Source organism: Callithrix jacchus, chromosome 5 (assembly GCF_049354715.1).
Source record: "Callithrix jacchus isolate 240 chromosome 5, calJac240_pri, whole genome shotgun sequence".
NCBI classification, from domain to species: domain Eukaryota; kingdom Metazoa; phylum Chordata; class Mammalia; order Primates; family Cebidae; genus Callithrix; species Callithrix jacchus.
In genome coordinates, this window is record NC_133506.1 from 27,473,002 (window position 1) to 27,499,150 (window position 26,149).

The 26,149-nt window shown below is 39.9% G+C and overlaps 1 protein-coding gene across 30 annotated transcripts in view; it reads right to left on the minus strand.

Moving 5' to 3' along the window:
- RALGAPA2 (Ral GTPase activating protein catalytic subunit alpha 2) overlaps positions 1–26,149 on the minus strand; it is a 346,879-nt gene that overhangs the window by 74,832 nt on the left and 245,898 nt on the right. For 27 of the 30 annotated variants that reach the window (XR_013535138.1, XR_013535137.1, XM_078371500.1 and 24 more), the window contains one exon: positions 9,285–9,412. Coding sequence is in view for 28 of the 30 variants with exons in the window: in XM_078371500.1 (XP_078227626.1) it covers positions 9,285–9,412 (128 nt within the window). In the remaining 2 variants the exon portion in view is untranslated. Of the gene's footprint in view, positions 1–5,837; positions 6,835–9,211; positions 9,413–26,149 lie in introns of those variants that run through there. The other 3 variants (XM_078371498.1, XM_078371497.1, XM_054255271.2) reach the window with 1 other exon arrangement.

Sequence of the window (26,149 nt, forward strand, 5' to 3'; positions counted from 1 at the left end):
GAGGCCTAACTCCACAGTTAGGTGGTTCCAGTTTTTACAACAGAGGTTTGAAACTCCAGTATTTGCAAGGTCCAGGTTGATAAAATGAGAACAATTGCAGGTAACGCTTGCTGGGCTTTCACCGAGGACCAGGCACTGTTTTACCTGCTTGGCCCATTAGCCCTCTCACCAACTCAGAGAGACCAAATGGTGGGTGCCATGGTGGTGGTGCCTGCACCAGGCCTGAGCACTGGAGAGACACCAGAAGGGACTGAAGTGACCAGGACAGCACACGTTCTGTGGATCGCTGTCAGTAGAAAGAAGGCCCCGTAGGGTCAGATATTCTGATTCTTCAAGAGAAGTCTAACGTATGGATTTTTTAAAAACGCAGGCTCTCCCAATTTTTCACCATGGCTGACAAACTCAATGTTTAGTTTTGTGTTTTGGTAACATGAGGAGGACAACTGCAGTTAAAACAAAGCACATCTGTGGGCTGGATTTGGTGTGGAGGCAGCTGGTCCGCCCACTTTGGTTTCTGAACATTTGACTTGACACTGAGATAAAGCTGCTTCCAGGTTGCCTCTGTTCACTGGTGCCAGTTCTGTAGACTGACATCCTCTTTAGAAACCTCTCAGACTCCTGAAACAATTCCTTCTTGGTTTTAACAGCTCCCCATTTGGTTACAATTGTTCTGGATTGGCTCCAGGTTGGCGGAGGTCCCTTTCAAAATGTGGCCCCAGGGCAGCACACCACCTCTGGATGCTCCCTGAGGCTGCAGAAGCCCAGGCCATAGTTCCTGTGACTGGACCTCACATTTCCTATGCTGAGGTCTCCAGAGAATGCTGGTGTGGCTGGCTGTTGCATCACTCTCATGTCTCTTCTCCACTCTGTGGCCAAACAAAATCCTCAGACATGGTTCACGATGACTGTTATCAAACCACATCACCCTCACCCTGCACTCAGGCTGCTGACTATCCAAAGCCCAGTACATAACATTACATTCTACCCTCTTAAACCTCTCGCTGGCTTGGGCCTGGAAGTCTCTCATTTGTTGAGATAATCATAATGTGTGACTTTGCTTTGTGTCAAATTAGTTAACCCTCTCAGCTTTCTTACAAATGATGGCTTGATAAATATAGACCTTTGTGAAAGTTACTGAAAAAACGGTTGAATGGAAGAGGGGTTAGGCAAAGCTGTGGCATCGAAACCACACCAGAGACATAAAGCTCCCCACTGACTGGTGCCCATGAATTAACGCATTTTAGATTTGGCCACAATGAAATCACCCAGCTCTCAAGGGCCTATATTTCTCTCTTACACCTGCCAGATGATAATATTTTATCTTAGAGTTTACCAAAATCAAGATGTATATGCTTCCTCTAATCTCTGGAAATAGTAATCTTATAAAACACACAGTAAGTATGTTTGGGATACTTGATTCTTCGTCAACATATTCCTTTCTGAAGGCTCACGAGTTATTTAGTAACCTAGTTTAACAATTTTATAAAGAATCCACGCAACATTCTGAAATTCGCCCTTTAATCCTTTTTGAAAACAAAGAAAATATTTTTCTGTTTCCAGTTTTGGGTACATCCTATATTCTACATGATTTCTAAAAAAAATTAGTCCTTGTGGTTCTGAGATCATTTGTTCTACAATCAGATACAAGTGGCCCTGAAGTCTGGAGCTTACTGGCAAGAGTCAGTCTTTTTTTTTTTTTATTGTATTCTTAGTGACTTGAGTTTTAATTCATCCACTAAGGCACTTCTCTGTTCCTTCCCATTTGAAGGAGATGTGATAGAGAAAATGAAGGGTCATCGAGATAATGGCTAACCATGCCCACCTGCTAATTTACAGAGTCAGGAGCTCCTCTTTGAATCTTGACGTGCGTGTTTAAATACGAAAGCGTCGGAGGCCACAACCTTGTGCAGCTATATGGATTGCTCCTCCATGCCTCTCCTTTTTCTCAGAGGAATAACTTTAAGTTTTTAATAAAAATCCCTTTATTAAAAATCTCTAATTCCTCATTCCCTTTTACAGTCTCCACCCACCCAGGGGAATATGCGATTTCTTCCTCTGAACTTTTTTTTTTTAAGGTGCTTCCCAAGTGTCTCGAGTACAGGTCTACTAGCATTTTTCTCCCATTCTTTTTTTTTTTTTTTAACTCCCATTCTTATATAAACTCTAGTAAAAGTTCGTTACTTTTTACAACAACCAAAGGCAAAAATCCATTCTTTCAAATTACTAAGAAATGGATCCAAAACAAAAATAGTGGTGCCTCTTGCCTGCTTCATCTGTCTTGAGAGATGAGATTGTTTGCCAGCCAAGAATTCATCAAACACGTGTCACCCTTGGTTGAATGTACATCGGAGCTGATATCAAGTAGTAGAAATCCCCACTATGCTCTATTTTGCTTTGGGGCTGTTTAGAAATTTGGATTAGAAGAGCATGGCCATCCCTCCCAGCCGGGGTATAACTCCATTCTGGCTGCTACTCTTAAATGCAGCCCCTCTCTCATGGATTTTTCATTCACAGGCACTTGTTGAGCTCACCCAGGAGTGTTTTCTTTGTGGGGCTCCTATTATCTGATACTACGTTGGAGTAATTCAGTTCTAGGTCCTCTTTACCCAATCCTCCAGGTGAAGACTTGATTCTGCTGGAACCAGTCATAGATAAAACCATCCAGTAGGACGTCTCTTTCTTGGCCAGTCTGCTGAAACTAACCCTTCATTTCTCTCTCTTTTCTGTGAAATCATTCTCTCCTCTACCCATGCCTTTCTCTCTCTACCTGCTCCTTTCAAGCCACCTCTTCCAATGGCCCAGAGAGTTCTGTCTGCAATTCTCTTCTCATGCCACTCTCCAGTCCCCCACAAATCTAGTCCACCTCCTTAACCTAGATATCCAATCCATCATCCATCCCCCGCCACTGCCTTTGATGAGACCCCAGCTCTCTCGCAGAACCCTTTCCATGGCCCCTTAAATGCTTCCATCACCTCCATCTTGTTTGTGTTTGTGTCTGTCTGTCTATCCTATACTCTGCCATATGGAAGCAACTGTCATTCTCAAATGTGATAATGTGATGTGATCTTTCAAAGCTTGGTCCATAAACAAACACTGGCCCCTCACTTGGAGTATCTTCACATTTCTATTCCTGGTGGCAAGGAACAAGCCTGGCGCATGGCAGGGGCACTGTAAATGTTGATGGATGCTAACTGGTGCTGCCTGGCAAAATAGAACACATGGTACCATTTGACTTGTTTACTGAAATGTATGGAGATGGATGGAAGAAATTAAAGATCTGTCCAGGAAAAAGAACCAAAGATCCCAATGAGCAAAAAAGAAACAAGGTTGCTACAGCTTTAGGGAGAGGAGTCATTTTTGAAGATGTGTAAATTCACAGCAGAATTGAGCAATGGGATTCAAAGTCATGGATCTAAGAGAGAGATATTCTGGTACTGTCAAACATCTATGTTAACTGAAAATGAAAGTAAATTTTACTTGTGAAAGAATGAGATACAAAATTACTTTTTCTTAGGCAGCCCAGTTCTCTCCATCAAATGCTGATAGTTACCGCGAGTAGAGATGGTGAATGCCATTGAGACTATTGTTCTATTGAAGTGGACGTTTATTTTAAAAAGCCACCATCTGTTTGATTCGGGGTGAACTCCTCCTAATGGGCACACTGCATATTGTGCGGCAACCTTTTCCCTGAAACAAGTTATCTGATGAGGAGAATGAAAGCCCTGGCTCAAAGGGTTGTGGAAACTTCTATCTGACCACGGTTTGATTTTGGAATCTTTAGTTGGCTTGGGAATAGTAAACATAACATGTGGCAAGCTTCCCATTTACAACCCTCTAGGCACAGGAATAGGCTCTCTGATTGCCCATGAGGGATAGAAAAAGCAGATGGCAGGTGAGTTGGCCCTCATCACTCAGAAAGGCAGTGGCCACAGGATGAAGGCTCCACTTGACAGATTTGATTTAGCCCGAGGAGGATATCACAGGAGAACCCAGGAGGGACAAAGAGGCTGGACTGAACAGTTCCTGAGGGTGCTTTCCAATAACACCCCTACTGTGCTTACATTTTTAAAAAATCATATAAGACAATGGTATTTTTCAGTCTTCTATGTGCCTTTGCTGCAGAGTTGCAACTATTTAATCAGCCAAGGGCCCCAAACAAGAACTCCTTTGGTATTGATTCTAATTGCATTTACTTCTCAAAAAAACCCCCAAAGGGCAAATTTGCTCCAGCAATGCTGCCATCATCCGCTTAATCGAAAATGTTGTATTTTCTTAAACAAAGAGGCAAAATCAGTATGTAACTGCCCACATTTCCACTTCTAGTTAAATATTATAAAAACTGAATCCAAACGGACATGGTTTTAAGGCAGTTAAGTAACAGTCGTTAGCTGGGAGAGGACAGAGAGGTAAGAATAACTACTCCAAAGTAATTCAAAGTTGTCATCAGGTTCAATGTTTGGCTACATATGTCTTCTCTCTAAAAGATTTATACAAGGTCTCAACTAAACATGTCCTTTGTCCATAAAGCAGTCATTATGATCCCTAGAAAGTGAGTAACATTTGGATGAAGTGAGCAGTTTGGCAATGTTTTCTACTTAACAAGTATAATCTAAATATCAGAAACAAAGTGAGGATACAGGGCTGCCTATATAAAAGAGTCTGAGTTGACAAAGAAATGCCCTTTCTTTGTTGGCACGCAGCACTGTACGTAGGATCCCAGGGAAACAGGAACAGTGATTCCTTCTCAGAATTTTTTGTCTTGTAAATAAACTTTTATTCTAGGGCTGTTCCCACAACCTGCTTCATTTGGTAACAGATCCTGGTTCATATGCCAATACAATTTCACCAAGGGATATGCTGCCAGGCTTTAAGAAGGGAATCAACTCTAATAAACACCCAGGAATAGAGAACACCACCTTGTACTGGGGTGTTTTGGGACAGGCTGCAGGCAGGGCTTTATGGGCGTATGACCTGAACATCTGCACACGGGAAGTGTGTTCCCTCAATGTTGAGTATTCATGGAAGCTGACTCCCCTGAGGAGTCACCTTCTCCTTCTGATTCGGAACTTGCTTTAAACACAGAAAGAAAGCAGTAGTGCCTCAAGAAACATGAACACCAAGGAACCCTATCATACCCTTTCATAGTTGTGCTACTTCCCTGTATTAGTTGACCACTTACGGTGAAATGAAGATGCAGAAGGAAAGGAAAAAGCATAGCCTCTTTTCCTGTCAACCCATCCTCTCTTGCTAATCAATAAACTGAAATTCTTCTGGTAAGAACAAAATATATACGCATGCGTAAGCCATGAAATATGAATTGCATAATTTTGTCGATTTCATATATAAGCTAAATACTCATATTTGCACATTAAACTGGCATTGCACAATATAAAGAAAAATGGTATGTCTGCAAACATACCACCCCAAATGCACTTGATCTTGTCTGACCTCAGAAGCTAAGCAGGGTTGGGCCCAGCTAGTACTTGGATGGGAGATGAGTGATAAGGTGAAAAATTTAGGGGCTGGGTGCGGTGGCTCACACTTATAATCCGAGCACTTTGGGAGGTCGAGGTAGGCGAATCACTTGAGGCTAGGAGTTTGAGACCAGCCTGGCTAACATGGTGAAACCCCATCTCTACCAAAAATACAAAAAATTAGCAGGTGTGGTGGCGTGTACCTGCAATCCCAGCTACTTGGGAGGAAGAGGCTGGAGAACAGCTTGAACCCGGGAGATGGAGGTTGCGGTGAACTGAGATCATACCACTGCACTCCAGCCTGGGCAACAGAGCAAGACTCTGTCTCAAATAAATAAATAAATAAAAAGATAATGCTAACAATTTAAATTTTTAACATTTCTTTATTTAGAACAACACTACATAGCAAATAAAAAATACCATGACAAGTTGAGAGATTGCAGACAAATGGGAAAACCTCCGTATTTTAGGACCTTTAAAGGCATTCTTTCCTGTTTTTTGAAAAAGGAGCCCTAGACTTTCATTTTGCACCAGGACCCATGGGTTATATAGCCAGCCCTGGTTCTAGGTATACTCAAGGTACTGCTAATCTCCTCAGCCCTTGTGGGGCTTGCACAGGTATGGGGTGGTGGGCCCTACACTCGCTCCCCACTTACTGTACCTGACATCAGGCAGCTGTGGGAGTTTACTCTGGGATGCTGAGATAACATGAGAACTTCCAAGGTGGGCGTGAGCAGAAAGAGTTAGGGAAGCATGGCTTCCTCAGGGATCAACCAGAATACCATCTCTTCTGGAATCTGGCTCTTGGGTCCATCACAGGCACCTGATGGACTTGAACATGCATACAATCCTGGAAAAATGCAAGTTTACACTCATGAGCAATCTGAGTCCTTGAGCCCTCTGTGCGGAATGCCATCCCTGCTCTCTGAGGACTGCTTCTCTTTCATCCCTCCAATTTCAGTCCAAATGCTCTCTCCTCAGAAGTCTTTCCGTGCCCTGAGCCTTCTTTACCCCAATTCTCTATGAATTAATAATTTCTTTATAGAACTTCTCTCAGTTCATATGTTTTTAATCTATGTATGGGTTTTCTGTGTGAAGCATACGAGTACAAACCTGGTTACCTTTCTCCCTGCCATAGCCTCAGCTCTTAGCACTGGACTTGGCAATAGTGAGTCCACAGTAGTTGTTTGGAAAATGAATAAATGTAACAAGACACCCATAATTAGAATTTGTTAAGATAGTCAGTGGTTTTCAAAATTCAAAGCTAAGACTTATCTCAGTAAAGCAGCAAACTCCAGACATCAGGTGTGACATCATCTACGGAATTCAGACTTTTGCCAGACCACATGCGGACTTGGATCTAACAAAACATAAAGTAAATGATAATTCATAGCTTAGGTAGATACAGTTGTGTTTTTTGTTTTTCTGTTTTTTTTTTTCGTTTCAAGACACAGTCTTGCTCTGTTGCCTCCCATGCTGGAGTACAGTAGTGCAATTTTGGCTCACTGCAGCCTCTGCCTCCTGAATTCAAACCATTTTCCTGCCTCAGCCTCCCAAGTAGTTGGGACTACAGGTGTGCACCATCACACCTGGCTAATTTTTTTGTATTTTTACTAACAGGGTTTTGCTATGTTAGCTAGCTAGGCTGGTCTCGAACTCCTGACCTCAAGTGATCGGCCCACCTTGGCGCCCCAAAGTGTTGAGATTACAGGCATGAGCTACAGTGCCTGGCCTATAGTTCTTAAAATTAGTAATTTTTAAACAATAAAAATCCGAAAAACCCTCCCATTTTCCTTTTTTTTCCATTTTGTTTTCTCTTTCTGGCCTGAATATTAGCCCTTGTGCAGACAGAAATTAACAGAGTAGTTAAATGACTGCAAAGTTTTCCCCACTAATGGCATCTCTATAAAAAATTATGTGTAACAGTTGATTTCTTATTTTAAACAATTTATTTGAATAATACCAATTAAATTTTCTCCAGGTACAAAACAAAAAAATGTTTAAAATATTTATAATGATCGACATAGCAGTTTTTTTACTTTTTCCTAATTTCTATACTATATTGTCCTTTGATTTGTCAAGTTAGCTATTTTATGAGTCAAAGTACATTTACTAACACACAATAGCATCAGTAGCCCTAGCTGGTATTCATATTAGTCCTGATGTGTCACTGCTTGAAAGGTTTTTAAAGTGATGCTGAGTAGTATCCTCTGAGCCTCTAAAAATACCCTTTTCCCTATACCTGATTACGCCAACTGTATCCATTAATTCTAATTTAGAAAGCAGTGCTAAACCAAATAACAAAGCAACTATTTTACGATGAGAAGTGCAATAAGTAGAGCGGTAACACAACAAAAGTCACAATGAAATGAATATAAAATCGAATTTTCTTATTTGTAAAATAAAATTTTTTTTGCTACCTTGGTCCAGCATACTTGACTGATGAGTGCCCAGCTCGTCCTAGTTGATGTGCAAACGGACAGACCAACTGCTGAATAGGTCTTTCTCATTTCTGCCAAGAGGCCCCTTTTAACGGCATGTGAAATAAAAACTCCATGCTGAAGGCCAAATTGACACCAGCCATAAGATTACATCTAAAGCGTTGTGGAAATCAGTGCAAAGAATGCCATCTCCAAAACACTCACCACCAGCCTGGACAAAGCATGAGAGAGTACACTGAAGGGAATAATGCTGCCCTGGCCCTCGGGGGAGGGACCAGATGGGACCTAATAGCTCCTTTCTATACTACTCATTTCTATGATAATTCTAAGTTGCCACATGGCATATGTATTTTTTTTAATCTAAAGGCAGAATATCAGTCAATGAAGTGACCAGGATTTTAATGAAAGGTATTTTTTCATGAACTGTATCTATTCACATTGGGATAGTATTCATCTACCCCCAACTCTCACCCGCTGGCAACACATCACTTACTATTAGGTTGGGGGAAGTATATACAGAGGTCAAACACAAGACGTTTCAAATTATGGTCAACGCCAATTAGAAACAAAGAGATTCTAAGTTTTATTACGGGGTCGGATTATTTTCTGCATTAATTTTATGAGGTCACCCATCATAATCTCTTTTTCTTATAACTTGAGATCATGCTTGAATTTAAGGATTACAGCAGGCCAATTAATGTTTGGGGAAAAAATTGTAAGAGTGAAATTTATTCTGTTTTTGGAAACAAAATCAGGAACTAGAGAAGAAAATATCAATGATTTGGGAAAATTACAAAATAATTTCTAGCCATTCCTACTGATAAGTCCAAATGCAACTTAATTCAGGACACCTTTCCCTCCCCTCCCAACCAGATGCAATTTCTGTCTCCTCTGATCTTCCAGAAACCCACCTGCACTTCTCAGGTGGTACCTGCCACATTCTCAGACTTATGAGGGTCATTTCATTTGCTTTGGTTTCTAGAAGGCACTCTGAATGAGTGTTACGTTTCGCTCAGCATCCCACCTTATACACAATGGGCTGCCACAAATAAGAGGGACAGGATGAGACTGCAACGTGGGGCAAAATACCTAAAGAGATATGAGCATCTCACAATGGTCACGGCTTCTCAGACACAAATGTATATAAGTAAATTATGAAAGTAAACTCTAAGCTGAATGCGGCACAAAATTATATTTAATATAAATTAACAAATGCTATGAAAAGTCACGCTATGTTATTTTTAACAGAGGTTAAAAAAATTATCTTCCCTCTTCAATTCAGTTTTGAATACTTACCTCTTATGAAAAACTGCCAGGAATCTTGATTCTGGGATGGTTAGTAAGTTACATATTTAAAGCAAAAAGATACAAGCTCTGGTAGAGTGGGATGAGGCACTTCACAGCCCTGCTGGCGTTGATGCACGTGGCACATACAAGGCTCGGCAGCAGCTTCCCACTCACTATGGCTCCATCAAACAGAGGCCCAAAAAATGGAACCTGTTGATTTGAAATGAAAAAACAAAATGTAAAAACTGGTAACAGTCAAATCAAAGACAGGAGAATAGCTGACTGACGTCGGAGCTGCAGTAAGCATGTGAGCTGCCACCCACAGAGGGGACGCTGACTAACAGGACGCAGGTCCATGGCTTTCAAATCGAGTGAAGCAGGGCTGCTCCACAATCCTCCTCTAGTAGGCATTCTCCAGCAAAACTTCCAAATTTTATTCCCAATAAAATTTTACCAGGTTACTTGATTATTCCCTTGTCATTTACAGAAATGGCATTGCTCTTAAGTACCTACATCACGTGAATTATGCATGGTACACAGACGTGCTTCACTGCACACTAGCCTTGCATCTGTCTGAAACCAGTTATGGAATTGGTAATGTTGCAGCTATGGGTCCTGATATATATTAACTCTTAAAGGAGATGATGACTAACCCTGTCAACAACTACAACGTCCTCACAGCCCTAATTCTTCTTTTACCTTTTACCCCCTCTGCTTCCAAGATACTGCATTACCTTCATTTCCTTCCACGCTTTTTTTTTTGAGACAGGGTCTCCTTCTGTTGCCCAACCTGGAGTGCAGTGGCACAATCATAGCCTATTGCAGCCTGAACTTTTGGGCTCAAGCATCCTCCCTCCACAGTCTCCTGAGTAGCTGGGATTACAATAGAGCCACCACACCTGGCTTCTATGTTTTTAAGAGACCCGCTTTTCATAGCTGAACCCATTTCTGTTATGTGGAAAACTCGCAAGTTTTTGTACTTACCCTTTTTGGATTTTTCTCTCTCCTTTTTCCCCCATTAGAATTTCTTTAATTTTATTCACTGATACAGAAATAGTAAGCTCCATGAGATCACAACTCTTATATAAGCTCCAGGAGATCATGTTACTCTTATGTTCATTCATTTATTACCTGCTTATTCAGGTATTAAGAAAATATTTATTATGTGACAGACACTGTTCTATCCACTGAAGAAACAACAGTGAATAGTACAAAAATCCCTGATTTCACTGAGCTTAGAATTTGTTGGAGATTTCGAAGAATAAACAGTATAAACATATAAAATATATAATAAGCTGGAAAAGTGCTAAGGTAAAAACTAAAGCAGGAAAGAGCAATAGAACTTTTCTTTTTGAGACGGCTCTCCAGTTGGATCTAATGGCCAGGGAGGGCTTTAAGGAGAGGATGACATTTTAGTAAATACCTAAAAGAAGTGATGAATGAACCACAAGCTATGAGGACATCTAATGGAAGAACATTCCAGGCAGAGAAACAGCACAGGCCTCGTGGTGGCAGAATTAGTATGTTTAGTCAATAGCAAGGAAGTCACCGTGGCTGAGTCCAAGTGAGTAAAAGGAAGAATTCAGAGCTAAAGTCAAGTAGGTCAAAGGGGCTTTATAGGAAGTTTTAAGAGTTCTGGATTTCCATTCTGAGTAAGATCAAAGCCTCCTGAGGGTTTATGAAAGCAGAGGATATGATCTAACCTACATTTTAAAGGTATACCACTCTAATTGTTTTGGCACCGTGCTGGGAAAACTGCAAAGGGGAATTTCGGAGACTAGCTGGGGACTACTGAATAACCTAGGCAAGGGATGGTAATGGCTTGGATCAGAATGGCAGAGAAGTGGAGAAAGGTGATAGACACATTTTGAAGGTAGAGTTGACAGGATTTGTTGAGGATAGTTAATAAGGCAGGAGAGACAAATAGAGGTCAAGGGTGACACCACAGTTTCTGGCCTGGCCATTGGAAGCCTGGAGCTATGTTTTCCTGAAATGGAGAAGACTGAGAGGGAGGGTCATTAGCTCAACTTCGGACATGCTAAATTAGAGAAACCTATTGGGTATCCAGTGATGACATATCGAGGAGGAGTGGACATACCACGCTATGGTCACGGGAAAGGCCTAGGCTGGAGCTGTTCATTTAGAGATGGTGTTTCTAGCCATGAGATCAGATAACATCCACAAAAGATCAAGAAAAGGGACTCAAGGACTATATCCTTTGGCCTTCCAATGTTCAGGGGTTAGAGACATGAGAAACAATTATTAGAAGAGAAGGAGTGGCTGGAGATGGAGGAAGAAAACCCCTTCTGTGTATCTGTATCTGACACATAATTAGAAGGCAAATACCTGCTAAATGATTTACATTCATTAATATTTTAAATAATTTAAATTAATGAATGTGGGTCTCCATCCTAGGTCTTTTGATTTCTCTCCAAAATTGTTTATTTGTAAAGCACCTTTTCTGTGTTTGGCATTGGTGAAAGGACTTGGGATACAATAATGAATGAGAGACTGTCTCTGCCCATAAAGAGCTGACAGAAGAAAACTATGGACTAATATCTCTCAGCAAAGATGCAAAAATTCTTTATAAATCTTTAGTAAATTAAATCCAGCAAGATAAAAAGGGACAATATATCTTGATCAAACAGAATTTTCCATTGGAACTCAAAGTTCATTTAACATTCATAAATCCACCAATGCAATTTATTTTTGCAATGTGCAAAAATCCACACTGACAAAATACAGAATAAAAACAGTATGACTTTAACAGATACAGAACAAGCATTAAATACAATTTAATTCTAATTCACACTTAGAAAAACAAAACAGAATAAAAACTCTCAGCAAAACAGGATAGAAGAGAACTGCCTCAATTTAATGAGAGCTTAAAGGGGGTAAAAAGGCATCATAGTTAATGATGAAAGATTAAGTGGTTTCCAAAAGGGAATTGAAAAGACAAGGATGTCTATGTCCACCTCTTCTACTCAACATTTTTGAAGATCCTAGTCATTACAATAAAGAAAATTAAGAGAAAGAAAGAAGAAGGGTAAGGGAGAAGAAGAGAACATAAAGATTAGAAAGAAGTAAAACTATTTTGTTAATTTTTTTTTTGAGACAGAGTCTTGTTCTGTCACCAGAGTGCCAGGCTGGAGTGCAGTGGTGCAATCTTGGCTCACTGCAACCTCCACCTCCTGGGTTCAAGCAATTCTCCTGCCTCAGCCTCCTGAGTAGCTGGGACTATAGGCACGCACTAGCAAGCCCAGCTGATTTTTCTATTTTTTTTTAGTAGAGATGGGATTTCACCATGTTGGCCAGGATGGTCTTGATCTCTTGACCTTGTGATCTGTCCGCCTCAGCCTCCCAAAGAGTAAAACTCTTTTTATTCGCAGATAGCAAGATTATGTACATGAAAAGTCCAAAGAAATTTAACTATAACTGGAGAGTGAATTTTGTTAAGTCTCAGAAAACAATATACTCCTCAAATCAGTTATATTTCTGAAAGTTAAGCAACCAACAATTGGGAAAAGACATGTAAAAATTTTTTTTATAATTACATCAAAACAGAATAAATTTCACAGAAGAATGTGCAAGACATTTATACTGAAAACTACCAAACAGTGATGAGATAAATTAAAGACAAGCTAAATAAGTAGAAAAATGTACAATGTTCATGGACTGGAAGTTTCAATATTGTTAAGATGTCAATTCTTCTAAAATTAAACTATAGATTCAACAAAATCCAATCAAAATTCTGGCAAGCTTTTAAAAAAATATACATGTACCAAATACTTTTAAGTTCATGGGAAAATGAAAAGAAATAGCTTAGTCAAGACGATAATAAGACTGACATTACTTGAGTTCAAGGCACACTATAAAAATATAGTAATTAAGAAATCATTATAGTGGACCAGGATAAAAAAATATTTCAATAAAACAAAATATAGAATCCAAGAAGAGAGCCATACCTACATGGTAATTGATTTACAATAAAGGCAGCATATCAGTTTGATGGAAGAAAAAAGTCTGTTTCAATAAAGACACTGAAACAACTGGAGAGCCATATGGAAAAGTGAACCTTGACCTTCATCGCATATCACACACAAATATTGAGAGGATTACAGACTGAAATGTTAAAGCTAAAACCATAAAGCTTCCAGAAAAAAATATGAGAAAATCTTCATGACCTTAGGATAAGCAAGAATTTTTTAGGGTAAGAAAGAAAATAAATTTGACTTTATAGAATTTTCTACAACTCTGCCCATCACATAACTGAAAAGGCAAGTTATACTTATTCACCAAATAGAACTCAGCCACAAGGTCCATCCAGAGGAGTATAAATTAAGTCTGTGTTATATTCACCTAACAGAATATTCCACAGTAAGGAAAATGAAAAAACCACAACTACATGTAACATCATGAAAATAATCCAAATATAATGATGAGTGAAAGAAACAGACACTAAAAAGTTCCTACTATGTAATTTCATTCCCAGAAAGTTCAAAACCAAGTAAAATGAATCAACAGGCCCAGAAGTCAGGTTAGCAGCCACTTCTTCATTGTATTAGTGATTGGGATGGGGCATAAGGGAAAATTTTGGGGGCTGGCAATATCCTCTATTCTGATCTGGGGTGGGATTACACAAGTGTGTTCACTTTGAAAACATCCATCATGTTGTAAACTTACAATATGTGCCCTTTTCATTATTAACATTGTATTTCCAATGAAATATTTTCTAGAAAACAGCAAGAATATAGAGGATTTGAAGAAGACAACTAACAAACTCATCATAATGGAAACATATAAATAACTCTACCCAACAATGCTTTTTACTTTGTGAATAGTTGGAAAAAAATTAAAAGAGTATTTTGTGATGCGAAAATTACGAGATTTAAATTTCAGTTAATAAAGTTTTAATGGAACACAGATGCAATTATCCACTTACGTATTCCCTCCCTCCCTCCCTCCCTCCCTCCCTCCTTATTTCCTTCCTTCCTTTTTTTTTTTTTTTTTGAGACAGAGTCTCATTCTGTTGCCCAGGCTGGAGTGCAGTGGTGCAATGTCAGCTCACTGCAACTTCCTAGCTAATTTTTTTGTACTTTTAGTAGAGATGGGGTTTCATCATGTTAGCCAGACTGGTCTTGATTTACTGTCCTCAAGTGATCTGTGCACCTCAGCTTCCCAAAGTGCTGTGATTACAGGCGTAAGCCACTGCGCCCAGCCCCTTACACATTTTCTATGGCTACTTCTGCACAATGACAGAGTTATGTAGTTGTCACAGACCCAAAGCCTAAAATACTTACTATCTGGTCCTTTACAAAAAATGTTTGCTGACCTCTGTTCTAGGTCATAAAGCAAATCTCAATAAATTTCAGGGGGTAGAAATTTTATAATCCATATTCTGTGCCCAAAAAGCTATTGACAACAAACAACAAAAGAATAATTGGCACAAACCTCTATGTTTAGAAATAAGAAATACACTTCTAAATAACTCATGGGTGAACAAAATATTGAAATGGAAATTTAGCAACATGTTAAGCTAACTGATAAAATAAGAAGAGTAGATATTATAATTTACACCTTATAGCAGTACTTACAAGGACTGTGTAGAATCAAACGCTCATATTAGAAAGAAACAGAGATGACAACATAATGAGATAGGCACCCATCTCAAGAAATACTGAAAAACCAAAAGAATCAAACAAATTCAAAGAAAGCAGAGGGGAAGAACTAATAAAGATAAAAGTCATCATTAAAAATAGAAAACAAACATGCAATAAAAAGGAGAACCAAGATTGACAGTTTTAAGGAACCATAATGAAAAAAAAAATCATGTCCTTTGCAACAACATGGATGCAGCTGGAGGCCATTATCCTGAGCAAATTAACATAGGAACAGAAAACCAAATACCACATGTTCTCCCTTATAAATGGGAGCTAAACATTGAGTACTCATGGACATAAAGATAACAACAAAAATTGTATAAAAAGATGGCAACAACAGAAACTGGGAACCACTAGAAGGGAGAGGGAGGGGAAAAAGGGTTGCAGAATTAACCATTGGGTACTACGCTGAATAACCGGGTGATGGGACCATTTATACCCCAAACCTCAGCATCATGAAATATACCCAGGTAATAAACCTGCACATGTACCCCTGGAATCTAAAATAAAAGTTGAAAAAAAAAGTTGGTTCTTGGAAAAGTCTAATACAATTGACAAGTCTTTGGCAAGGTGAATCAAGAAAAAAAAAGCACAAATGAATAATCTTAAAAATAAAAAGGAATCCAATTATAGATACTTAGAAAATATATGTAGCCTTATGCCTATAAATTAAAAAATTTAGATGAAATGGCCAAATGCCAAAAAAATACAATTTAGCAAACAGACGCAAGATGATATATAAAAGCTCTAATTCTATGAGCTTTAAAGTAGATGAGTCACAGTAGAAAAAACATTTTAACAAGGAAATGCCAGCCCAGATGCCTTCTCTGGCAAATTCTATAAAATCTTCGAAGAACAAATAACTATTATTTTGGAGAAACTTCAAAATTTAATGGAAGATGACATCAAGTATTAGTTCTAAGCAGAACCTATCTCAGTATTTCATCCTACTGAGCATGTATATTTCACAACCACCTAAGGTTTCTGAGTGAGAAAGTTTCAGAGAAGCTTCCAAACTTTCCATAGTATAAGAAAAGCGAAAATAAACTCATTTTATTAGGTTAGTACAATCTTAATACCAAAATGAAGGGCCAATCTCACTCATGAACATGCTTACAAAAACCCTAACAAAATATCAGCAAGCCAATTCAATCATGTGATAAAAAACAACACAATATCATAACCAAGTCGGGTATATCCCAAGAATACATATGTGAGTTTTCAGTAAAAATCAATCTGTATACAACCACATTAATAGATAGAATGAGAAAAGTCAGATAATTATCTCAAAAGACATTTAAACAAGTGTTTTATAAAATTCAAAACCCAATTATGGAAAAAATTTCTTAGCAATCTTGGAATAGAAAGGAACTTCCCTAATTTGTTAAAGAGTATCTACCAAATTCTGTTATAACCACTAAATGGTGGTACATTGAGAACCTGATGTGTGAGACCGTTAAGGAGAAAAGAGCTGTCCTACATCACATCTCCCGACATCTGCACTGGAGATCCCTGCCAATACAGTAATACAAGGCAGAATCAGAGGGTTATGAATTAGAAAGGAAGAAGCAAAACTGTTGTCCTTTTTTATTAGATGGTATAACTGTACTCAGAGAATCTCCAAAATAATCTATGGCAAATAATCAGAATTTGCCATAGAAAGGAGAGTTTATCAAAGTCACTGCATACCAAATAAACTCACCGAAAATCCAAATGCATTTCTGTCCACCAGCAACAAATGGTTAGAAAAAGAATTATTATTTACGACAGCATAAAAATATAAATATTCCACAGGAATAGATACAACAAGGTAAGTATAAAGAAAGTTACAAAACTTTACTGAGAGATGTTAGTCTAAATAAATAAAATGACAGATTTGTTCTCAGACTAGAAGACTCAATATTGTTGTGACTTTCCTTCCAAGATTGACCTATGGATTTAATGCATTGCATGTATGTATCTTGATAAGCTGACTCCAAGACATTTGCAGAAATGCATTTGGCTAAAAAAGCCAAGGAAGAACTGGGTAGAGACTTGCTTTACCTCATAGCAAGATATAGTCTAAGCTGTCGTAAGAAATACAGTATGAGTGAGGCACATGGGACCAGTGGAGTTACAGGAGGGCCCACCCACACAGCCTCCTGCCTGTTTGATGACTGCTGAAAACTCACTCACTTAGCTAACTGGGATATATTTCCCCATGAGGTGGGGATACTGACCCATAAGGTATGGTATGTCCTTGAAACCAGGGACCAATGTAAGGTAATATTTCTTCCATAACCAGAATATTCAGGTTTATGTGTGGCAGAGGGATGAGGGTAGTGCCTCTCACTTTACTCCTCCTGACCCACATGTAATTTTTTCCTATTCCTACGGTTCTAGTCTCTGACTTTAGTTTTTAATACTTAAGGGAGCAGCATTCCTAGCAGAAGAAGACATTGTGTTCTCAGTGGGAAGTGGAAACTGATGGTCAGGTATCTCAGGCTCTGCAGACCACTGGACACTGAGGCAGTAAAGGAGGTTCCAGGACAGACAGGGCAAGTGGTCCTGCCAGGGGAAACAATGCTGCTGCTGTACAAAGTGGATGAGGAAGGGTTCTCGTGGAGCGCCTGGTCCTAATCCCATGCTCAATGGTAAATTTAATGGAAGTCGACATCAAGTATTAGTCCTAATCAGAACCTGATCTCAGTATTTCATTCTGCTGAGCATGTACATTTCACAACCACCTCAAGTTTCTGATTGACTCATAAGTGCCCTCTCCTAGCATGCTGACCAAAGCCTGGGGATTAATAAGATTTTCCATGACTGCTGACAAACTGGATTTCCTTACCACCTGCAGATTAGGAGCTGCATGTGGAGCCCCTATCATGTGTTCCTTGACTAAGAAGCACAGTGTTCAGGGGAAGCACGCACCTAGAAGGTACAGCCTAAATTAATTTCTTTCTCAGGTCTGAGTCCAGATGAAGACACTTCATACCCAGGGACTCCCCTTGGCAAGATATTGTGAAAGCAAAGAAAAGCCTTTTGCAGAGAAGTGATGACACTGAAGTCCATGTTTCAACACAGCCAGCAGGCCAGCACAAGGAGGCGCCCCGTCGTTGGGGCAGGAACAAAAAGAATCAAATACCCATTTGATTTCTGGGGATTAATCTTTCAAGGATGCAATGCAGACATCTTGATCTTCCAAAGCAAGGCAATGAAAAACTGAACTCTGTTCCAATTCCTCACAGATAACCTCCAGACTCCAGGATTGGAATATTGCCATGGATGGGCCTACTGAGAGGCAGGCCACGTTGAAAACGACAAATGATAGGCGTGGCTTAACTTACCCAGTTTCGCCAGTTATTCATCCTGCTAAAAAACTGCAGGTATTGTGTTCATAACATAGATATATCTGTGATTTCTGTGCCCAGATTTTTGGCACTGCCTTTATTATGCAAGAGGTAGGTAACTTAATACAAAGGTCTAAAATTCAAAATTTCTCCTTGACTTCACACATACACCTATAATGTGAACACAAGATGTGTACACACAATATAAACAGCCCTTCACTAAAAAGCATCTGGATACAGGTGTGAAAACTGATACCTCTCTGAATCTTAAAGAGATTCATCTACTGGGATTCAGGATTCTGGAGTTGGGACCGGAATCAAGTGCTCTTGGATAAATTATTTATACTCATATTAATTACATACATATTTGGAGCACAAGGGCTTGTGCTGTTGTCTGCCCTGTGGGCCTCATAAAGTGACTAAAAGGTTAAAATGTCACATCAACCCTGAAAGCATGTTGCAAATAGTACTGTCGCAATGAGAGGCAAGGTAGAAAAACCATACAATTTTGAGACATTTGTAAAAACATTAAGAGAAATGTAAGGTATATTTCTGAGAAAGAGAATGTTTATTTCCACACACTCCTGTCTCTGTGTTATATAAATACATTCTCTAAAATACCAGAAGTTAGCTTTTAGGAAAAGTGAATACTCAGAAGACTCTACAACTTTGTCTGAAAATTCTATAGACTACAGTGAATATTTCTGGGTCAAAAGCACCAGAGATTTCACATGCCATCTGTTTAATAGTCATTCATTTGCATCCTTTGATCAAAGTTCTGTTAAGGGCTGTGGGGGAATACAGATATACACAAGTTGAGTCTCTGATCTTAAAGTAGTTTGCAGGAGAGGTAAAACTATGTATTCAAGAAGGCGAAAGGAGAAAAAAAAAAGCTTTAGGGTAGACACTGATAAAATATTCTGAAGCTACAGAGAGTTATTTCTAGCTGAGAGAAGCCATGGAAGGCTTCCTGTAGGAGGTAGTCATGACCGTGGGTGTTGGCAGAGATTCATGGTGGAAAGAGTGGAGCACTCCAGACAAATGGTAAAAACAGGAATGAAAATATGAGGTGGGTCTGGCTCTCTTTTCCAGGGCAGGGGTACCCAAAGTGCATTTCATGAGATACTAATTTAGCTGAGTGCTAGCTGGTTTATATGAATGCTGTGTCTACAGTTAATGATTAAAGTATTACAGATGAATAAACAGAAAGACTGTGGATAGAACAAGGCAAAGGGCTGCACAGAGCTCCTGAGGGATTCCTGAGAGCAAAGTGAAGTCAGAGCAGGGCCACAAAAGGAAGTAAGGCAGGTGTAGATGCATAGACTGAATTTGTGAAGAATGGAAAGCTCTGGAATAGGTATTTACAGAAATGCATGGAGATAAGTGAAAAGGCTGAAGAACAGGTGTGGGGAGCCAGACGATACAGGACTTGATGAAATGCCCTGCAGAGATCACCAGCTTTCTGTTAAGACTCTGCACTGCTGTACTTGCTCACCCTTGCTCATCTACCCACTTCATGTCCTGGTCATCGAAATGAAAGCAACACAGAGAACAGTGTAAGTTTCCCATCTGAGCTGAAGGCACACTCACTATGTGTGTCAGCAGGAGATAAGACCTGGTGGGTGGTGAGAACTGGAAAGGCTGCAGATCTGTTGGGTGGTCCTCACAAATTAGGTGGCCAGAAACCAAAATGGTGAAGTCAGGTACATGTTTTTATACTTGGAGAGAAATACCAATGCACATCACAGAATGATAAAAGAAAGGGCCTGTGAAGTCAATAGTAACTGCAATCATGATCACAATCTCTAAAACAGATCAATGTAACTGGCAGGGAATATTGCAACAATGAATTAGAAAAAGCAGCCAATAAGAAAAGAAAACTGTGAAAGTTTCTACACACATGGGAGAATGGGCAAGTGGAGAGTTGTCAGTGGGTTGAGCAGGCCAGAGCTGCTTTCCATGTAAGAGCCTGGCCAAGGATGGTCACCCTGAGAAGCTTGGCCCCAGCTGCTCCAAAGGTAAAATTTCCTCATCTCTAAGGCATCAGGACCATCCATCGAAGCTTAACCTGTAAGAGACCTGCGGAACCTCATACTGCAGAGCAGGTCTTCTCTTTGTGATCTGCCAATAACAAAGCACTAACTCACACACCAGGGAAACTGTGTGCAACACCCTAAATCCTGCAAATGGACTTAGGAAAACAGAACTCCTTGGAGGCATTTCATTAGAACTACAAACAACATGTTTTCCCCACATTTCTAACAAGATCCTATAAGTAAATCTTGGAAAATCAAGAAGTTCTAATGAATAATGAGAGAATCAAGTGCCAGACTAGAAATAATGAAGGATAAAAATGGACACTAAAAGGGAGGAAAAAGTGGTTTCTGGATATTCAGAGAGCTATACGGACCTTGAACTAATCTTGTGCTCCAGCGACGTTGGTGCACAAATACAAAGGTGTCAGGGGTGTCCCAATAAAGGTTAGAACAGACAACCTGAAATGGTCCCTTCACCTCTGTGATCTAGGATTCGAGGATCTGACAGTTTCCCCCTCTGGGAAATTCACAGTTCCACAGGGATTATGAATTGAGAGGGTGTGTTTGTACTTGTACACTTTTGCTTGAGATGTCAACGTGGGTAACAGATAAATCCACTAAGATATTGTACCAAAAGACAGTAATTTTCTTATTGGGAAAAATAATAGTAGTCACATTATTTACCAGAGACACCGTGGAGCCCATGCACTGAACACTTTATAAACATTTTAAGAACAGTAAAATGTGTTCAAGCCTCAATGACTTCTTGTACGGTTCAGGATGGTATGCGGGAAGGGGAAGGCCAGGCACTGTCCTCCAGGAACGAATAACTCCATGCAGCACCAGCAAAGCAGCACTCTCTGAGGAGAGGCTGCTCTGGAAATGGTTCATCGGGCAAAACAGATTGAAATTCTATTTTGCAGAGCCTGAACCAAACACAGAAAGGGGTTTCCAAACAGTGAGAAAGTCTTCCCCGGCAGCAATGCGGCATCTCCATGAACATGTCTTAAAGACGGAGCGCCTCACTTAACTGGGTCTGTAAGTGATTCTCCTTTTGATGCCTTTGGAGCCGATGATTCCTAGTGATTACAGATGAAAATAATAATATACATGATAGAGACTTTTGGATTATGAGATTAAGAAAATAACAAAAGAATCATAGACAAGGGGTTTAAAAGCTCAGGAACATTTCACTTTTGATCATGAGCCCAATGACTATGACCCCCAATACGGGGCCAGGTTCTGATCTCGGTGCTCGATGTACAGTATGTCATTCTTACAGCAGCCCCATGAGGCCAGCACTTTACCCCTACTTTATGGAGCAAGAGATGGAGGCTGGAGGGGCTAACAGACGTGTTGCAGCTTAAGCTTGTGCAACCCATGGCTTGTAGGCCACATGCGGCCTTGGATGATTTTGAATGTGGCCCAACACAAATTCATGACTTTCTTAAAACATTATGAGATTTTTTTTTTGCAATTTTTTTAAAAGGTCATCAGCTATCATTAGTGTTACTGTATTTTATGTGTGGCCCAACATAATTCTTTTTCCAATGTGGCCCAGGGAAGCCAAAAATTGGACACCTCTGCTCTAGTTCCTCAAGTTCAGGATTTGGGCCAACTCCTCACTGTGGCCTTGCAGGCTCTGCCATGTAATGTCCCCTGTAGCCTTGATAACTTTCCCTGCTCTGGTGTCAGCGATATTTGATATTAATGTAGTTATTCCAGCTTTCTTTGACTAGTGTTAGCATGGGATCTCTTTCTCCATCCCTTTACTTTTAATTCATATATTTAGACCATTTACATGTATTTTATTCATTGTCCTTATTCTTTGTTTTCTTTTTTGGGCTTCCACTCACTTGCTGCCTTCTCCAGTGTTAACTGAGAATTTTATGTAAGTCAATTTTTCTCCTCTCTCTGCATATCATAATTCTTTAAAAAATGTTTTATCAGTGATTGCTCTGAGTCTGAAAATACATTTATAACTAATCCAAGTCCACTTTCAAATAATGCTATACTGCTTCACAGGCAGTGGAAGTTCCTTATAAAAGAGTATTTCCAATTCTTCCCTCCTATCCTTCCTTTCAACAGTGCTATAATTTGTTACTTACCCATATGCTATAAGCATGAAATACTTGTTGCTATTATTATTTGGAACATATTGTTATCAGTTAGATCAATTAAGAATAAGAAAAGGGCTGGGTGTGGTGGCTCATGCCTGTAACCCCAGAACTTTGGGAGTCCAAGGTGAGTAGATCACTTGAGCCCAGGAGTTCAAGACCAGCCTGGGCATCATGGCAAAACTCTGTTTCTACAAAAAACACAAAATTAGCCAGGCATGGTAACATGTGCCTGCAGTACCAGCCATCCAGGAAGCCGAGTTAGGAGGATCACCTGAGCCTAGGGAGGTCGAGGTTGCAGTGAGCCATAATCATGCCACTATACTCTAGCCTGGACAACAGACTGAGAGCCTCTCTCAAAACAAAAAAAAAAGTAGAAGATGAAAACAGACTTAATTTTACCTATGTTTCTTCCTTCTCTAAAGCTTTTCCCTTCTTTAGGTGGATCCACCTTTATGACTTATATAATTTTCTTTTCTTTTTCTTTTTTTTGATGATGAAGGAAAGCCAAGGCAGGCCTACCAATCACATGCTCCCTCAATGTTCATCTGAGAAGGTCTTTCTCCTTCACTCTTGAACAGTATTTCTCTAGGTACAGAATTCTAGGTTGGTTTATTTTTTTCCCCTTTCAACACTTTGAATATATTACGCCACTCTCTTCTTGATTCCTCAGTTTCTGAAGAAAGGTCCTACTTATTACCCTTACTCTTCTGTGGCTATTGGTGCCATCACAGGAGCCCTCTGGCCCCTTTTCAGATTTCCTCCTCGTTTTGGCTTTCTGCTCTTCGTACGTGTCAGGTGTAGATATTTTGTGGCCCTTTTAGGATTTTCTCTTCGTTTTTGGTGTTCTGCTCTTTGTACGTGTCAGGTGTAAATATTTTGTGGCCCTTTTCAGATTTCCTCTTCGTTTTTGGTTTTCTGCTCTCCATGAGTGTCAGGTGTAGATATTTTGGTATTTATTCTGCTTGATATTCCTGGGCTTCCTGGATCTGTCATTAATTTTTAAAAATTCTCAGCTATGAGAATTTCCAATATTTCTTCTCCTTTCTCTTCCTTGTACTCTCATTATATGTCATTACATCTTTCGTGATTGTCATTCAGGTCTTGGAAGTTCTGTTCAGACGTTTTTCAACCTTTCATCCTCTTTGCATTCCAGTTTCACGGTTTCTACTGACAGCCTCAGGCTCAGTTTCTCTCCTTGGCCATGCCCGGTTTACTGATGAGCCCATCAGGCATTCTTTGTTTCTACCACAGGGTTTTTGGTTTCTAGCGCTTCATCTTAATTATTTCTTGGAGTCTCTACTCTCTGCTTACATTAGACCTCTCTTCCTGTATGCTGTCCACTTTTTCCATTAGTATCCTTAGCATTTTAATCACAGTTATTTTAAATAGCCAATCTGGTAATTCTAAAGTCTCTGCCATGTTTGAGTCTGGTTTTGATGCCTGCTATGTCTCTTAGAATTGTTCCTTTTGCCTTTTAGTATGCCTTATATTTTTTTTGTTGAAAGCTACACATGATGTATTGGGTAAAATGAACTGAAGTAATCAAGCCTTAAATGTGGGGTTTTAGGTTTATCTGGTTAACAGGCCCTGTTTCTTGTTTTCCGTAGCTGTAGATGTCGGAGGTTAAAATTTCTTTGGATGACCTTGCTTTTATCTCCCATGTTATTTCTAGGCTTTCTTACAGAACTTAAATAAGATCTAGGATGTACGGTTCTTTCAGCTGTACTCCCTGTTACTACACAAAAGCCCTCCTGATACAGTAGTTATGTATGGGGAAGAGGAAGCATTCTGCAGTCCTAGGATTAGGTTTCAGTCTTTCAGTGAGCCTGCGACCCTAGACTGTGACCTTCAAAAGTGCTTCTCAGTTTGTTTTCTTGTCTCCTTCCAATCCCAACTTAGACGAGACAGGAAGAGCAGAGGGAGTTGATGGTGCTTCCCTTCTCCCAGGCCAGAGAGGCTGTGTTAAAATAGTTTCTCTTGGCTGAGCACAGTGGCTCCACGCCTGTAATCTCAGCACTTTGAAAGGCTGAGGTGAGTGGATCACTTGAGCTCAGGATTTTGAGACCAGCCTGGATAACACACAGTGAAATTCCGTTTCTTCAAAAAAAAAAAAAAAAAATACAAAACTTAGCTAGGTATGGTGGCATATACCTTTAGTCCCAGCTACTCAGGAGACTGAGGAGGGAGGATTGCTTAAGCCCCAGAGGTGGGAGTTGCAGTGGGCCAAGATCGTGCTCTAGCCTGGGTGACAGAGCCAGATTCGGCTCCCTCGACAAAAAAAAGTTTCTCTTGAGGGCAGACTTTGTTAAGAATAACAAAATACTTTAGGAATACAGGGATCCCTAGGTATACGAGAGGGACTGGCGCCAGAACCAACGCCCTCTCCCTGTGCATGCCAAAATCCAAGCATATGTCATTCCTGAAATTAGCCCACAGATACTAAAAGTCAGCACTCCATCTGCATGGGTTTTGTTTCCCACAAATACTGTATATGGACTCGAAGACAGAACTTCTTGGAGGCATTTCATTAGAACTACAAACAACATGTTTTTCCCACATTTCTAATAAGATCCTATAAGTAAATCTTAGACAATCGAAGTTCTAATGAAGAATGAGAGAATCAAGTACCAGACCAGAAATAATGAAGGATAAAAATGAGAGGCTAAAAGGGAAAAAAACTGGTTTCTGGATACCATGTGTATGGTTGAAAAACATCCATGGGTAAGTGGACCCACACAGTTCAAACCCATGCTGCTCAAAAATCAACTGTATTTCCAAATGGCTGCTTTCTCCCTTTTTCTGCCAAAGAGGGGATTTTCCTCTAGTTTTTACTGTGAGAACCTGGTAGGTATCCTAGCGGTAAAAAAGTGTGGCGGATTGTGAGCCAGCCGCACTTGACTCTATTTAACTCTCAGATTTGTCCACACTAAGCCTCCTGCAACTGGCAAATTATAATTTAAGTATTCCTGCTGGGGTATTGGTTTCCCAGAGGTTTGTGCTCCTGGGCTTCTGTTCTGATAAGCTGTGATTCTCTGTATCTGCCTGTCTGTCTCTCTAACTTTAGGGACAGGAGTCTGCCTGGCCACTTCAATTCTCTGATGAATTGTCAGCTTGTTCTATTTTTTTGCTGTAAGGATGGGATTGATGACCATCAAGCTTCCTATATGCTGAGCTGGAAACCAGATATCTCACTATCTGAATTAAAGCAGGCTCCCTCCTGCCCATTCTATTACTCTGCTTTGCTTTACTTTGAAACACCTATTCCTATAAAAAAAAAAAAAAAAAAGACTCTGGCTAAACCAATTATTTATTTATTTATTTACTGGCCATCTCTCTTACTAAAATTTAGATTCCAGGAGGGTGGGACCCTCAGCCCTTGACACAGTACCTGTCATGAAGCAGCCTCAATAGATAGATGTTGCCTGCTTGACTGAATGAAGGACTCCCGCTCCCTAGGGACTGATTCCTGGGCATTAACCAAGTCTGTTGCCCCTTTCTACATTTCTAGAATAAGGTCTCTTGTGACCATCTGTGTTTTGCTTCATGAAGATGTATGAAAGGCCAGGGGAAAGGGTGATGGGAGTGGCCTTAGGATCCTGAGTAGCCTTCTTCCACTGCCACAGTTGTTTGGTGGGTTTGAGGAAAAGTTTCCACAATTAAAGTACAAAAATTTAAAAACTGCAAAGATTGGGCAAAGCTGTTTTGATATCAGTGTCTACTGCACAGAGGAAGCGGTCAGATCTGTGAGAATTCAAACGGAAGAGAAGAAGGGTGAGACTTAGTTCTAAAGGGGTGACTA